Source organism: Lates calcarifer, linkage group LG15 (genome assembly GCF_001640805.2).
Source record: "Lates calcarifer isolate ASB-BC8 linkage group LG15, TLL_Latcal_v3, whole genome shotgun sequence".
NCBI classification, from domain to species: Eukaryota; Metazoa; Chordata; class Actinopteri; family Centropomidae; genus Lates; species Lates calcarifer.
This window is the reverse complement of record NC_066847.1, coordinates 8,847,593-8,864,949: the sequence shown is the minus strand read 5'-3', so window position 1 is coordinate 8,864,949 and position 17,357 is coordinate 8,847,593. Positions and strand designations below refer to the sequence as shown.

The window sequence follows — 17,357 nt, the reverse complement described above, 5'->3', positions numbered from 1 at the left end:
TTATAAGCAAGATGAGCGCCGGCGCAGCTGCACTGTACCTGCAGTTGGTACCATAGGTGCGCTAGGATACACATAATCTACACCAAACTTCCACTGGCTCTTCTTCGAATATAAATTAGCATTCTGGATCAGTGAGTTTGAACGCTGGTCTAAAATACACCAGTGTCACAAAAGGAAACTGAATGATGATTTGATCGCTACCCATCTGATTTCATGGAGCTGGGAATTGCGCACTGTTGGACACTTTGGATGGACTGATCTCTTTTGTCACTGAACGTCGAGACAGTTGCCTTCACTCACTCATACACACCTGAGACTTCTTCAGATCCTTGAGCGCTTCGCCACTAGTTGATGCCGAGGATCATGACCATGAACGGTGACCACCACTCGGTTGCCACCGCGCCGCTGGATCTGCGCACCACTAACCGAGATCGTGGGAGCGTCGGCTCAAGGTCTCCGGACTGCGGTCTGCAAAGGTCGCGGCAGGGACGCTCGCCTGCGACCCCCGCGTGCACGGGGACAAACAGTTTGGGGGCTCACTTTCCCACCATCAGAAGCGCACCGGGCTCAGGAGCCGGCGCTGCTGCTTCTGCTGCTGCTGCTCGCAAACGGCCGGCGGACAGTTCTTCCCTCAAGCTTCCTTTTAGGAAACGCCCGATTGCTGTCGAGCCGGAGACCGAGACACAGTCACCGGCTCCGCCAGAGAGTGGAGACCGCTTCTTCCCTGTGGAAGGTACGGACATGAAATTTCGGGAGAGTTTGGCCGGTTGTTTGGAGAGAGCTGCGGATGAAAACAGGGTCGGTGTGGCACCGGTGACTCCTCAGCGGATTGAGGAGACAGGGCAGAGTCCAGAGAGATGTTCCATACGTCTTTTGCACCCGATTCATTATGGTAAGGTTTTTTGGGGGGTGGGGGGTGGGGGGGGGCAAACATTCATTCTTTAAGGCTTCTGTACCTTTTACCCTATGTTTTAAACTTTAGTAAACACTGTGTTGCTGCACTTCAGAGGTTTGCTGTGATTTCTAGGCTATACTTAGGTGATCATCTGAAGTATTTGGTTTCCTTTTCTCTAAGGAAACATTTTTTTATATGGCCATAAAAGTTTTGTTGTGATACATGTGGATTCAGGGTCTCGGTACACTGATGAATGTTGCGACTGAATTAGACACACAATTTCAAAGGCAGATCATTGGACAAATGATCTGAAAATTATTTTGCAGTGTGACATGAATGCTATTTTGATTCTTAAAACAGTAATAGCACACAACATCACACCCTCCCCCTCCTTCAATCTTTTTGGTTACCAGCTGGAAAAAAAGACATCAGAGCTCCGGTTGATGCAGCAGCCACAGCTCAATCAATGAGAAAGTGTCCAGTCAGCTGTTCTCCAGCTATTCCTCCTGCACTGATAAAAGTAAAAACTTACCCAGTCAACTCATAACTGAATACTACGTGCAAACACACACACACACACACACACACACACACACACACACATCCAGGGTTGCACACTTCCTTATTACAAAAAATTGCTCGTTTGCCAGGCAAGCCTGTTCATTTTGTGTGCATCGCTGTGATTTTCTTTAATTGTTTTCCCTCTGTGCCTTCAATGTCTGTCTTTCTCTGTCCCTGCCTTTCTTTTTCTTCAGGTCATTACCCGATGTACTATCTCCCCCCAGTCCCGGAGCCGAACCATCCTCTGACCCACCAAACCGATAACCGGCTGGCTGGTATCACTCTGGCTACACATCAAGATGAAGATGGAGACACGTATGTTGATATATTTTAAAAATGGATTGGAAGTTTGGGTGTCACTGTGTATACGCTACTTGTGTATATATCTATCCATCCATCTCCTATCCAAGTCACTAATGCATACAGTAGACTGACAAGATTACTATGATTCATCCACCTTATGCTTTTTCATAATCATCACATTTTAGTCAGACGGCTGAGTTGGCACTTGAAACTTGGCACAGATCACAGACCTGAAATTGTACCGCAGTCATGAATATTCATCAGATTTCCAGCAGATCGAGAGGATTCATTGTCGTTCTGTGTAGACTAAGCACACCCAGCTCAAATCCCCACCTTTAGAAACCAAGAGTGTGAGCTTCTGATTAACTGTGCGTGATAAGTCAGGGATTAATAGTTGAAGTTTAACATGCAAAACATTCCTGACGTCTTGGAAGTGGTGAGTCGTCACATGCAAACTTGCCAAACATGAAAGTTACACTCAGTTTTATTTACAAAAGTTAAAGTGATACACAAAACTTTCTGTGCTTTAATGCCCTCTATGGGCAAAATATAGTTGAAAAGATGTTTCAACTTCTAAAAATGGGACATAACACAGCACAGCACGTGGACAGGAGACTCAACCATATCTTAACCTTTAACAACATTCAAACATGCTATGAAATACGTGATGCAGACTGAAATGATAATATTATAGCCCAAACAGTGCTGTACAGTATTCCCCGTTTATGCTTTCACACATAACTTGTGTGTGTCCAATTCATGGAAGAGGTATGTCTGTTTCTAGAGCTGCATTCTCAAATTCATCCTTGCATGAACCAGTAGGCCCTTTCCCTTTCCAGGGAAACTGGTGTCCCAGTAAATCATGGCAGTGTGACAATGAGCCAGCATGCACAATAACAGGACCTTGAGACTGAAGCAGTGGAATAGAATTCAGTCATCCTAATTTTAATATTTACGCCCCAGCTTTTCCCCAATATAACATGTTAAAAATGCATGAAAAAGGCCTATGACATTTCAGTCCATATCATAGCTCTTCACCAGCCAATGGCAGACTGCAGTCCATTTATTTCCTATCTGCAGGCATGACTCTTGTACCACTTAAACTGCCTTCTCAGGGGGAAACTGTTGCCATTGTCATAAAAAGTGAAACTGAGATGGTCACATAAATAACAAGTCAATGCAAGTGATTCACTGGGCTGGACCCAAACAACACTGGTCTCAACAAGCGATGGTCTGACCTCATAAACAAAACTGTTGGCGTCGCACAACCTGGTTGCGGTTTGTGAGATGTCTGTAAGATCATCTCAGCTTATTTGTCATGATCTCTGTGAATCACCTGGTGCATATTGCACAGGAATCTAGCTGGATATGAGTCCCCTCATAGATCAGAAAAGATTTACCAAGTGGTGACTTGAAACTAACACACTAATGTGGAAACTGAAGCACTCGAGTCTGAACCTATAGATGAAATTGGCGTTGCATGCATGTGATAGTGAGTGTGTTGAACAGCCTATAATTTTCGGCCGACAAGTCCTTCAGGGCGTAGGGTGGGGGGTTGGGAATGAGAATACTGTACACAGGACACTGTAGGAGGTCTTGAGACCACATGAATGCAAATATTAAACTTTAACGCATGGTTACTTTGTCTAAAGGTTTAACATCCACCCACACACTAACTGAAATGACAAACTGATACAAGAACACACACACACACACACACGCACAGACAGTCATGTGACTGAAAACATAGCATGTCCAAGAATTAAATTGTACTTTGATGTTGTGGTTTCAAAAAGTATCAGCATCATTTGCATCTATCCGAAACAAACTCGTGATGACCAACATTCAGCCAAGCTATAAGTCCTGTGACATGTCACAGCTGCTTATTGTCTCATATTGTATTTACTTCAGAAACTCATAATCACTGTGACATGTCTGCCATTAACAAATAGCAGCAAGCAAATAATATAAATACAATTTTTATAAGTGCAGTAGTATAGGTATGTATGTTTTGTGGTGTTTGTAACACTGCAGCTAACCTGATTTTTGTTTTATTGTTCACATGCAGTATCATTATGATACATTTAGTTGATGTTCCTTTTTGGAGTTTGTTAAAAGTATGTTTTACAAATTTGCAGGATAGAGTCAATAACAAAATGAAAAACTGATATGAACATTATTTTATTTATAGTCACTCAATGCAACAAAGCTGCAGTGGACATACTTTTTGCTAAATCTAATTTTCAGTGAAACTGGGACCTTAGTTAGCTTGTGTATTACCTACTTATTGCTTTGTGGTTGTTTGAAACTTTGTGTGAATTCTACAGAAAGAAGCCCCCTGTCCTTTTTCTCACTGTTGTATGTACATGAGTGTGTGCGTGCATGCGTGTATGCATAATGTGAGTGATGGCGAGCATGCACTTGCTCTTACGTCAATCGGCTGCTCATCCTCTGTTCTCATCGCCTTTGAGTTTCGGGAAAACCAGTGAGTGCTCAGTTTTAAAAAACTGATTGCGGTTTTTCTCAGGTGTCTCTGTCTCTCTCTCTTTTCTGCTCTGTGTTTTTAAATGAATGGGCTCAAAAAACCCAAACATCCGTTCCTCACTTCCTCATTTACCGCTTTCTTTCTATCAGCTTCATATCTCTCTCTCTCTCTCTCTCTCTCTCTCTCTCTTTTTTCTGTGTTACACATTTGTATGTGTGATGTGCAAATGTGTTGATTTTCTTACAGATTCTATAGACAAATGCCCACATGCTTCCCATCAGTGGATTTACCTGCACAATAATGTGATTATATACAGAGTTTGGAAATTTGTATTATTGAAACTGTCACGTAAACACCATTAGTTAGTCAATATCTTAATTGCTGAGTTAAATAATGTCATATTTCTCTGCACAGGAACTGAGCATGTTCAGAATGCAGCCATGCTAGCAGCTCCAAGAGGCTGTACTTGAACTAAACACTACTACACACAAATCGGTGTGGCAAACAATTATGCTAACATGCTGATTTTTAGCAGGTCATGTATACCATGTTCATCATCTTAGTTTGGCATGATGAAAAGTCAGAAAAGTTATTACAATTCATCGTTAGGGTGACATGAATGTAACAGCAATGTTTGTGGTAATGCATTCAATAGTTGTGGAGACAATTGACACGTGCCACCTCATGTTGGCACTAAAGAAAAAGTCAGGGGATCACCAACATCACCAGGATGCATTACTGCCAATCCATCCATAAGATGTTATGATATTTTACTGGTTAAGTGAAAATTTGTCCTGTTAGTGTTGCTAGATGAAAAGCCAGGTGATCACCAAAATCATTAGGATTCCTGCTCCTTGCACAAAGGTGTTCAGTGAATTCATCAGCACAACAGCTTACCACCTCTGCTTTCTTTCTCTTCTTTTGTAGAGCTAATATGCTCTGCAGGCTACCACAAATTCTTCTGGACATTAAATAAATCATCAAACTTGTTGTTGTATTGACTTAATATTGACAGTAAGCAGGGTATTGTATACATAAGTAAAAGTACTGAGACCAAGATCAAGATATTGTATACATATGTACAAGCACTGAGTCAGGCAGTCACTTGTTCCCATTTTACACTGAAACGATGACGTAGTTTGACAGAGTTTGCTGTGGATGTAAATAAGTCATATAACTATAGGTTATATGACTTGTGGATGTCATGTGGATGATATTATATATATATATATATATATATATACACACACACACACACACTATGAAACCGGTAACGGTGACTGGTTTTAATGTTGTGGCTGATCAGTGTAAGAGCTTCAAAGGGGCTTCACACATTCACTCATCAACTCTCTGACTGACTCAAGATTAAAACTGTGTGTATTACTGTAAAAGGCACTGATGGATTTTTACAGTTGTACATGTTACCCTTATGATGGATGTAGAAAGGCTCTGGGAATAAAACCCCCAGATCCCAATTAGCAATAAACTGCTTATTCATCCAGACACATTTCCCCCACAAATACCTTTACCTCAACAATCTGGAAGTAACATAATTTTTCTTTATGAGCACAGCAGACTATACAAAGGGATGTACAGCGTCATTTCTTGTTAACTGGACTGAAGTACATCTCCACTTCTCTTTTGTTTACTATTCACACACACTGACACATCATCCCGTTACTCAGCTGGTACACAGACCACATGATATGTTAGGCTTCAGTCTGATCATTCAGTTTGGCTGAGCACTCACCCTCTATACCAAACAGGATACCGCATGTATGCTGCCTTCTCTCTCTGCCTTTTCTTTTTTCTTGCAGTATGTGTTCTCTCTCTCTCACACACAAACACGCTTACACTGAGACTGACTGTATTAATGCGGCAAGCTCGGGACTCCTGTCTGCGTCAGTGTCGCTGTGCCTGGGGTTATCTGGGGCTGTGGTCTGCCCCACTTCCAGGAACTAGAAACAGTTTCATCTTAAGAGAAAGAGAGAGAGATGGATGGAGATAGAAAAGAGTACCAGAGAGATAGAACAACTTTAGAACTATATGAAGGCAACCATTCATCACAATGAATGCTTAGAGAATTTATGAGCTCTTATTGAGCTGTAATGGACAAAGTCAAACTGCAGCTGGCATTGGGCTTTCTGCTCATCAGAGCATACCAGTATCAGTTTTCACAACACTTTCCTCAGGACTCACAATGACAAAACACTGGTCAAGTCATACCTGTACAGCCTGTAACTATATTTGACTGTGGATATACTGTACCAGGACTGGATTAAAGCCAACGATGGGTAGCTACATGTGACCAGAAATCTATATTGATAGAGATTTGGTTCACTGTGTTGAGCTCAGTTACAGGAACAGGGACCAGCTGAGGAAAGAACCGCCATGCTCACTCCTGTTAAAACATACAAAGTTCTGCTTTTCACTCTGATGTCAGGAGCAAATCATCTGATTGTTTATTGCAGTTGCAGTTCCAACCTGTGCTTGCACTGCAACTTTTAGATGTGGAGTTGATCTCCCTGCTTGGTCGTGCATGTGTAGGAATTATGCATGTATATACACATGCACACACAGTCGATCCACAATTTGCATTTCTTTTTTGGCAGTTTTTGTAAGTGGTTAATTATATATACACAGAAATAGTAGAGCATAAATTTTTCCTTGCAACCACTGAGTCTGTTGGCACTTGCTTCTCCTTCAGTTTGGTAGACCACAGGTATTATTCTGTTCATACATGCCTATCTGAAGTTGTCAAAGAATTTGAATGTTTCCACAAGAATACACAGATTATGTAAGCTGCTTTTATGTGGTTGGAAGATATTATTAGAGTAATGTGATACTGTAATTCTGTAAAACTGTAATATGATATGTAGCTAGATAGCTCGATAGATGCATACACATGCACATAAGTTTTTAATGAAATGTGCAAGAGAATGTTGTTGCACAGTGTAGTGTAATTGTTTACCTTAGCATTATACGTCAGAGTGTCTGTTGTTTCCTTAGAGAGGTGTTTAATCTCAGGCAGGAAATTACTATTGTTAATGACTCCATGTCAATGGGACGCATAGCTGAGAGGAAGTGTTGCAAGTGCTTTTGTCACTGTGAGAACTTATTTTCTGACTTCAGAGTCTATGCAAGGGTACTTTTAACTTATTCTCAAGAAGCCTCCCTGTTTCCTGTTGCTCAACTGTACTGTATGTCTGACTATGACTTATCCAATGGATGAAGCAGATTCAGTGAACCCACAGAAAACCCCTGTCAAAAACCATACAGCTTAATGGCTGGATTTCACAGTACACAGAACGAGATAGAGGAGAGAGAGTGCTGCCATTGTTGCTAACAACAGGAAGTGACATAAAACCAGTCTGGCTCTTACTGGAAGTTGCTTCTTCTGACAGCATGAAAAAGAAAAAAAATGTGAAAACTGCTTTACTGCTGCCCTCCCCCCACTCAATTTCCTGCTCTTCCCTGTCCTAAACTTTGGCCTGTGTTTGTTCTTTCGATTCACGTAGAGACCACAGAGAGTGGTTTCCCCTTTAGTCTTGATAAGGGTGTGATAAGAATACTGTGAGTCATGCCTGACATCTGTGGAGCTCCTCAGTACAACTGTCAGTGGGATAATTAAGATCAAGTGATCAAGTGGAATTTGCTGCTCTGATCATAAGACAAACTTGAGTCCTTCGTAGGTCATGAAGTGAATGTTTGCCATCCCAAATTAGTGATATTGACTATTTATATTTAAAGCTAGAGTTTGATTGCTGGTTAGCGTAACTTAGCATAAAGACTGAAAACAAGGTGATGCTAGACTGGTTCTGTCTAAATTTAAAATAAATAAATACATAAAATTTTAAAGTTTGTCATCACTGTGAGGTTGCCAAAAAATTCAGCAGAGGCTTTAAGAAGTCCCTGCTCCCAGCATGGAAGTCGTCAGGCACTTAACCTCTGTTAAACCACAACATGTTGTTAGTCAACAAGATATGATGTGAACTTTGTAGGTGCTGGTATGTTGCTGTTATTACCTTCAGACTGAGCCAGTTGAGCAGTTTCCAGTCTTTATGCTGAGCTAAGCTAACTGGCTGCTAGTTTGTACCCTTATATTTAACAAAAAGATATGAGAGAATTGAGCTTCTCATCTAACTCTCGGAAAGAGACTGAATACCAAAATGTCCAACTATTGCTTTAAGTTGACTTTTTGCTACCATTGAAGGGAAATGATTTGCAGTACACTGGGTTCAATAGTTCACAGATGTCACTTTTGAACAAAAAGACCAACCACCATCAGTCATGCAGCACATTCTCATAATCACATCGACAAATAGCACTGAAATGACATGCCATGTTAATGTGGAGATTACCACCATGCAATGGGCTACACACATTAAGTGTTAACACATAAAGTTCTGATTAGTCATTAGTCATTAATGTAAAAGTTATTTCCGTGTCAGTGGGTCACAATGTCAGGAAAACCTGTGACCCATTTAAATTCCCTTTGAAACTAAGTGTTTATTTCAACTGTTATAAATTTTTTATGTGCTGTTGTCATTCTGTATTCATTACAGAGCACTCCATATAGCTGTAGTGCAGGGGGAGTTAACCATTGTCTGCACACTGATCCATCTCCTGCTGTCGGCTCGCAGAAGTCTTGATATCTACAACAACCTCCGTCAGGTAAAACAAAGACACTTTAAATACACACATGCTACATTTCTGGCCAGTAAAGCATACATGCACACATGCATGCATGCACAGTTGCTATCAGAACTTTTACAAATGCAGAATTATCATGAGTAGCTTGACATTTTTGGCAAACCTGGCTTCCTTTCAACTGTGGAGGCCATCCAATCCAGTGTTTCACTTCTACTTTATCCCATATGCATCAGTCAGTATAACATAATGAAAGATAGGTACAGAATAGAAGTGTGACAGGGGACTTCTGCCCTAAAAGCCACAGCATGTAAAATACATTCCCCTGCCTCACCCTTCTGATAACAGTAACATGGAAAAGAATGAAAGAGGAAGTGCCTTGGTTTCTTCCTTGCCCTGCACCATGTTATCGCATTCTCTTACGGTCATGGCGGCCTATGGTTATGCAGTGGAATTCACCCTTCCCGGTTTCTCCACCTGTACTTGCCACAAGCCAAAAGCAGTGTGCATGCTGGGAAGCAGTACATGTGAAATCCAGTGTTCTCTTTTGTTGTGCACATGGTTTTCTAGTGCCCAGTTTCCCTTTAGGAAGGGATTTTTCAGGGTTTGCATATAGGATTTACCATGTTGTGAAACTCAGAGGAGAGAGTCAGGGTGATTAAGCGGAGCAAAGTGTGACTCCTGTGAACTGTCATGAACCCTGCCCTTGTATTTCTGTCTTGGCTGTAACTGAAAACATACGAGCAGGCTGGAAAATTACATGACATAAATGGTATTCCAGGTTATAATTTGTTCTTGTGCTTGCGTATTAATGGTCTAAGTAACATTCTTTATCCAGGGCAGTGTTGGCTATTTATGCTGATATTAATGGGAAAATGGACCCACAGAACTTTCACTGAGGTGACTAGTCTTTCTTCTAAAAAAACTGACTGTGCCCTGAGACATCCTAACCTCAAAATAAGGGATTAGCTACAGTGTAATTTACTGTAATGTGCTCAAAGAATCAGCTTGTGTTTCCCAATCCAGGACTGTCCCAGCCACTGGCTTTAAGCCAACACTTCCACATTCTCTTCCCCTCTGTTGTCTCCGCCTCCTCACCCTCCTCTTCTGCTGCCTGTCAGCGTTCTTCTCTTTCATCCTTCAACAGAGAAAGCACCTGAGCTGTACAGATCTTTGGTTCTCAAGGCTGGGGTTTCACACCACACAGGACACCACGGCCCCGCTTACCAGAAATAACGCTGGTGCTATCATGGGCTGTTGTCTTTCCTCATTGCATGAGACTTGACAGCAAAGGTTTTGTGATATCCTGTGTCTGCCCTGTGTATGAAAACGCATGCATGCCATGCGCACACACACACACACACACACACACACACACACACACACACAGAACCTCTTTTTTCACACACTCACACATATAATGCTATGCTATGCTGCAGTTATAACCAAAAAGGGAGATTTTCAGGCACAGGTCCTATCACAGTCATTTGCCTACCAGATTGTGTGGTTTTGACTGAATACCGGGCATAAAGAATACACTTATCAAAATGAGGCCAGGGAACTTTTTATTTTACAAAACATTAAGTTTACCAGACAGACCTCAACACATTTTCTGGCACTGGCCAACTTCCCAAACACAAAGCAAAATTAAAATACAGCTTTTCCAATACTGATGACAAATCCTGAGTTTCTGTGGTTTGCACATGGAACTTTTTGACAGAGTGTTACTATCAGTACCGTGACTGAACAATAGTGCAGTGCAGATAGAGACAGCTGTTTGATACTCCCACACTGGTCATGCTATCAGCACAGCAATACAAACTCACACTGTAGTAGTCTGCTTTTTGCAGCTCTCGCCACAGCTGACAATGTAGTGCGTGGCAGTGACACTAGTGGGGTTTGGGGACTGAATCCCCTGGGGCCACCCACACTAAAACATGTACATGGTCATGTGCTTTAGATTAAAAACATCCACTAAACAGCATGTTGTGCTGCCACAATGCAGCATGAAGATGATCTGTAACAATTCAATAATCACTTCTTTGGAGCTCACTGTACTGTTGAAACCTTTTATTCAGATTCATGTTAATTTGTATTAATTTTTTTCTGTTTGTTTATGTGCATTCTGGTGACATGCCATTTATTTTTTTTATGTGTGTCTGTGTGTGCGTGTGAGTGTGTTTGCATGAGTGTGCACGAGCGAGACATCTGTGTGTGTTTGTGCGTGCTGTAGTATCCTTGTTCTGAGAAGTCACATGACCCCACCCCCCCTCGTGCTTTGGGCTGTTTCTCAACATACCTTGCTGAGGTTCATAGGGTAGTTATAGGGACTTTCCCTCAGTCCGCACACTCTCTCTCTCTCTCTCTCTCGCATGCTCTCTGTCTGTCTTGCTCGCTCACTCCCTTTTTTTTTCATATCTGTCGCTGCATATATCTTAAGAGAATTTGGGCTTTCTAACCATAACTGATCGACTGACTGATGCTATCAGTGTAACTGTCAACATCACTGACGTAAGAGCGTGTGATGTTTATTTGTGCAACTGGAGTGTCTTTACCCACCCCATTGTTCGCTGCAGAAAGAAAAAAAGTCCGTCTTGTAGCATTGCCTTTCACCTTTCTTTGTGTTTGTCATTGCTTACAGCCTGGAGCTGTTCATGCCCATAAACCCTCCTCTCTTCCCCGCTCATCTTTTCACCTCATTCATGTTGATCCACTCATTTTGCTGGAATGCGACGCTATCAGGACAGACACAAGGGAAAGAGAAGGGATTTTCCCTTGTTATCCTGTCTTTCCCCTGTACTCCCCTCTGCCGCTTCCGTTTCTTCCTCATTCCTCTGTCTCTCCACCCTGCCACCCGCTTCGCTCATTTCCCACCCTTCCTCTTATCTTTGCTGGATTTTTGTTTTAGTCACTCTGAAATCCCTTACAGGAAGCCAGAGCTAGACTCTGCCAACTCTGGTCTATTTTGGAGGCTTTACAAGGCCTTAGTATGGAAGGTAATTTCTTAAGCTCTGGAAATGATTCAAGAGGATACTACCATACGAGTTTCATTAGTTCTGTATGGGGACAAAATAGCTTTATGGCTGTTTTTCACAATGTTCATTTAACAGTAAATGCTGATTATAGGAATTTCAAAGAATGTAAATTCTACAAGGGGGGTACGATGGTGTGTGTGTGGGTTCTTTTTTCTTATCCTTAAGCATGAGTGTGACTCACAGGGTTCAGGGAAAGAGGAGCTAAAGGGAGGAACACTGGCATTGACACACCGAAGGAATTCCACAAAGACGCTCTCCCACAGCTAGACTACTTTTTTATAGTCTTTACTGGAACAAACTCTCAGCGCCCACGTGCACGCACATACACACACACACACATGATAGTAATACAGCAAAAGTGAAACTTGGAGAGCAATCTGTTCCTGATTGCTGCATTTATTGTGTAACACAAATAGCAGCTAAAAATTCCAGGTTAAAAGACTTCCCTTTTATTGCTGAACTAATTCATTACTTAATTTGCGTAGCAAGTTGTCAGTGCCGTCCCCCAGCCAGAGTTGACATAATTATCAACAGGATGATACATGCTGACCTCACCCAAAGGAACATCCTAGATTGCTCAAGTCATTTAATTCAGCACTTCATCATACATCCAGTCAAGCACCCAGGCAAATTTTGTTTTTGCTGCCATTGCAGACTGTTTGTCTCTTGGAACAGGTTCCTCCTCATTTTAAATTAATCACACAGTCTCATGGTAGGGCTGTTGTTGTTTTATATGCTGCAATGGTGTTGTCTTTGACAGGGATTGTTTTGGACATTGATTGTGTGTGAGTGTGTGTGTGTGTGTGTGTGTGTGTGTGTTTATATATATGGGGATTGGAACGTAGCATGTATTCCTGTATGCCATGCTCTTCTGACGAGTAATAATGATAATCTAACCAGATATGGTTCCTTGTTTATTTACTTTTGGTGTTAGCTAGCTTTACTGCAATTGTTTTATTGTGTCTCTGACCTTTAACCTGTACAACAGGATGGAGATGAAAGGAGGCCTTTACTAGAAATAATAGCACTCTTCCTCTATCCCCAACTTACAAGAATGAGGTCATTTTAAGATTTTGTAACTTTATAGCTCATCACTATTACTTATACTATGGAACTTTGTAAAAAGGTGAATTCTTGTTTTTACACTTTAGTTTTTGTACAAGTTAAAGGAATGGGATATACGTATGTTCATTAGTGAGCTTTACAGGTGCTGGTGGACAGAGCCAGGCTAGCACACTGCAAAAGCTGTTCACTGCTGCCAGGTCCCTATCAATCATTTACACCCAAAAACATGGGAAAATAAGGCCCATGTTGAAAAAAAAAAAAACAGAGTTATCTTTTATCTCTTCACCACAAAGCAAGTAAATGCATTTCCCAAAATGTCAAACAATTTCTTTGGTGGACTTATAATTTGGAGATTGTCAACAAAAAAGCCTTGGGTGGTGGACCAAATTATTTCATTTGGTGGTGATGAGTGATGAACAGTAAGATAGATACTTGTTTCGAAATAATAGCGTCTATACAGGGACAGATTCTATTTATCTCAGATTTTACAGGACTGAAAACTATTTTAAGAGGCTGTGTATTGCCTTTTGTGGTTATGGACCTGAATACACTGGTTTATCTAAACTGTCGTTTTTGCCCCCCCCCCCCAGACTCCTCTTCACCTGGCAGTGATAACCCAGCAGGCAGACATGGTGAACGTTTTGCTGGGTGCGGGAGCTGACCCCTCTGCCTTGGACCGTAACGGCCAAACAGCACTCCACCTCTGCTGTGAATACAACCAACGAGAATGTCTGTCTGTAGTGCTCTCTCGGTCCTCATCCCCCACATGCTTGGAGATCAGAAACTATGAGGGTAAATTGTGGTTTACTGAAGAAGCTTACTGAAGATGTTCTTACTAAACAAAGATCTGGAACAGCTCTTAGCTTTTCTCATTAAGTTATTTGATCTGATGAAGCCTCGTGATTGTTTATAACCATTTCCACTTCAGTTATTTTCCTGTGACTTAATGACTAAATGCTAATCCATTATCAAATTAAGAGTATTTGATAAATTTAGATTAAAGAAACAGAAGAAATATGTAGACAATAAATAATATATGTTTTGGGTGGTATCATCAGTTGACTTTCTCTTTTAACCCTTAATTAGAGCAAGTTACATTAAATACACAAACAGTAAAATGGTAAAATAAATTAACAAGAATCAACACAATAACCAGATTACTATGAGAAAAGTATTTTTTTAACATGAACTTCCTGATAATATAATAGAAACAACATAGGATACCTCACTAGCGTTAGTGCATAAGAGTTTAGTGGGCGATATGAGAAATATGATCCCTTGTTCAGGTAGGGGTTGGGTTGATTGCTTTGGGTGTGTGGGCGGGAAGAGAAGAGGACATTTCCTTCCTCTGTGGTCTGGTGTCACTGTCGTGTCACACTGCCAAATCGCCGTCTGTCACGTCACAGCACTGAAAACAGTTTTTGGTGTGAAAGTAACAAGTCTGGATGGTAGAGAAAGCACCCAAAATACACACAGACTCCTCTCTACAATGTGTATTTTCTAATAACATCACAGCTGTGTCAAGTCAAGACCAAAGTCTACCCTCTATCATTTTAACAGCATAAAATAAGAGCATTCATGTCCAGACAAGACTTTTTAAAGCTTTTATGTCCAGCAGTGTTGACTACTGTAATGGCATTTTCTCATGTCTTTCCAAAACTGCTCATGGGCAGCTCACTGTCAACACTGCTTACAGTCCAAACAATAATGAAGAAAACTGGCTTCCAGTATATCACAGAGCTGAGTCTCCTGCTTGTCTGCAAAACATCTCGGCCCCTCAGATCACCTGGTAGCAGTCAGCTCACCGTTTTGAACAAAACACAGAGAAGCAGTATTTAGTTATTTAGCTTCACATAGCTGGAGAAAAACACTGCCAGGAGATTATCTGTCTGTGATTTGATGTCTTTAAATGGTTTTTAAATTTTGTTATTATTGTTTCAATGTGTGTTTTAAATTTCATATGCTGTAGGCTACTTCTCATGTAAAATCCCCTAATATTTATGTAGACCCACTAATTTCCTATTTCTCTGAGAGTTGATACTGTGTGTGGAGGTAGCACATACACAAACAGGTTCATGCAGGAGTCGTGCATATACATTCTCTTGTGCATCTGTACACTGCATATGTCCTGAATCTGTGTATTTACTCAGGTTCTGTTTTATCCCTGCTCTCAGGTTTGAGCCCTCTCCATCTGGCTGTGTTGCTGGGCCACAAGGATATAGCCAGAATGCTGCTGGATGCCGGAGCTGACATCAATGCAATGGTTAGTCCCTGTGCTGCACTGAGTCAGCACTGACTAAGTTTCACAACATCACAAATTTTACATTTACCGTCTCTGCGTCCACTGACTTTTCCCATGGTGCTTTTTTTTCTAATCAGGACATCAAAAGTGGCCAGAGTCCCCTCATGCATGCGGTCGAGAGCAATAACGCAGACATGGTCCACTTCCTCATTGAGGTAATGAGGGTGTGTGGGGAGAGAAAGGCTTGTGACTCAGCTCTATTCGATCAGTCTGGTTTTCTCTTTCCAGCTCATCAGCTGCATACACAGTTTCCCATCCTTTTCTAGATAATAGATAAGGCCTTCAAAGAATTGGGACAAAAATATTCATAGTTAAGCTTTATTGTCAGAGCTTAGCAGATGTGTTGTACAAAGAAAGCATTATCTTTTCTGCTTCCTTTATCTGTCCTATTTGGTATAACTCACCCTCTTGATGGCTCTATCTTTTGTTTCACTTTCTATGCCCAACTGAACCTACTCTGTCTTTCTTTATGAATCACATCTGTGTCAACCTCTTCTATTTTTCTGTTGTAGCAGAATGGCTGTGATGTCAACAGCCAGTCCTACAGTGGCAACACAGCCCTGCACAGCGCCTGTGGCAGAGGTCAGGTGGACACGGTGCGGTTGCTGCTGAAGAGTGGAGCTGACAGCAGCCTCAAGAACTACCACAACGACACCCCTGTCATGGTGGCCAAGAACAAGAAAGTGAGTGAGGAGATAACAGAAGAATAAAATATGCACAACAACACAGACTTTGTTTGAGCAGAGTTTGTTTTAGCCTTTTCATGGTTATGAGTTGCTGCTTCAAGGCTGTTCAGATAGTGTCAAGAAAGGAGTGAACCCGGAAAGATGTTACCAAATTGACTGGGAATGACTTCCTTCTTGAATGTCCAAACTTTCAGTCACTCGCTGTAACTTAATGATGGAAACACCCACCCATTTGTTACTTCAGTTATGTCAACAATGAATGCAAACAATTGCAAAATCCACTTGACTCAGCTCAGGTTAGAAATAGTAGGGAAGAAATGGCTCTGGCCAAAAATGGAAAGTAAATGTGTGTATCCTTCCCTCTAGAGGCCAGAGCTGAAAAGTGCAGCCTCTTTTCTACCAGTTTTATATTGTTGTTAGTAGATCACTGTGACCCCGACCTGAGTTCATGCACACAAGGTTGTAACAGTGTGTAAATATTTTCCAGATCGCAGATGTGTTACGAGGGAGAGGCTCCAAGCACATAAGAGTTCAAGATCAACAAAGTGTGTCAGTCTCACCACATGGGAGCAGTTTAATGGAAAATGGTGAGGACAAGCACACAACTGCACGCACAAGGACACACGGTTGTTAAAATCGCAGTATTTCATTCGTGCTCTCTGCCTCTTCTTTCAGGGTCTCCATCTCCCAGCCAGAGTCGCGGGTGTTCGCCTTTGACTACACCGCACACCCCTCATCACAGCACGTCCCACTCTCCAAAGACTCCATCTGTGCCTGTATTTCCTTTTTACTAGCTCAGAGTTATTGCCCAGTGCAACTTGCAACTACCTCTACACAGCCAGCCAACAAAGAGACAATCAGAATTCAGTGCCCAACAGGACACTCGGGAGAAGGTTCAGCCAATGGGGAAGACAGCAATAGACTGAAATTTGACTTCCCTACAACCTTGCCCTCTTTTCCTGGACTTCTTGCTTTAATGGGTGGACAGAGTGCCGGCTTATCCAGCTGCTATAGTGGGTACTCCCCTTGTGACTGAGAGCAAAATGGTCACCTACAAGCTGCTGCAGTGATCAGCTCCACTTTTGGACATTTTGAGTCTTTTAAAAATTGTGTCCAGTCTGCTTAGAGCAAGGCTTAACAATGTTACTCAATATGTGAAATATTGCACAGTCAAATCCCTTCTTTTTGCTATTTTAATAACCTATGTCTACTGCACCTTTAAGGTATGTTTGTGTGCATATGTACCTGTACGCGTGTTTGGTATCACTGACAAAAGTTGTAGATATTTTTTATATAAAATCTGTCCAACAGATTCAGTTTTGTTTTTGTCATTTTATTCAACAGTGACCTTTGTGAATTTGAAAGCAGAGGTGTG

The 17,357-nt window shown here is 41.6% G+C and overlaps 2 protein-coding genes across 3 annotated transcripts in view; both read left to right on the top strand.

The window, feature by feature from the left end:
* The window catches only part of apoc1 (apolipoprotein C-I), a 138,451-nt gene that overhangs the window by 21,313 nt on the left and 99,781 nt on the right, over positions 1 to 17,357 (top strand). The gene's annotated exons all lie outside the window — the stretch shown is intronic.
* bcl3 (BCL3 transcription coactivator) lies at positions 24 to 17,294 on the top strand. Of its 2 annotated transcripts, none has more exons than XM_051075980.1 (9): positions 24 to 892; positions 1,651 to 1,771; positions 8,810 to 8,918; positions 13,585 to 13,786; positions 15,169 to 15,257; positions 15,374 to 15,451; positions 15,812 to 15,979; positions 16,470 to 16,569; positions 16,658 to 17,294. In XM_051075980.1, the coding sequence occupies exons 1-9, from the start codon at positions 352 to 354 to the stop codon at positions 16,774 to 16,776; spliced, it is 1,527 nt and encodes a 508-aa protein (XP_050931937.1). In that variant the 5' UTR covers positions 24 to 351; the 3' UTR covers positions 16,777 to 17,294. The 2 variants fall into 2 exon arrangements, with proteins under 2 accessions (XP_050931937.1, XP_050931936.1); XM_051075979.1 differs by having other exon boundaries at positions 25 to 892; positions 15,809 to 15,979.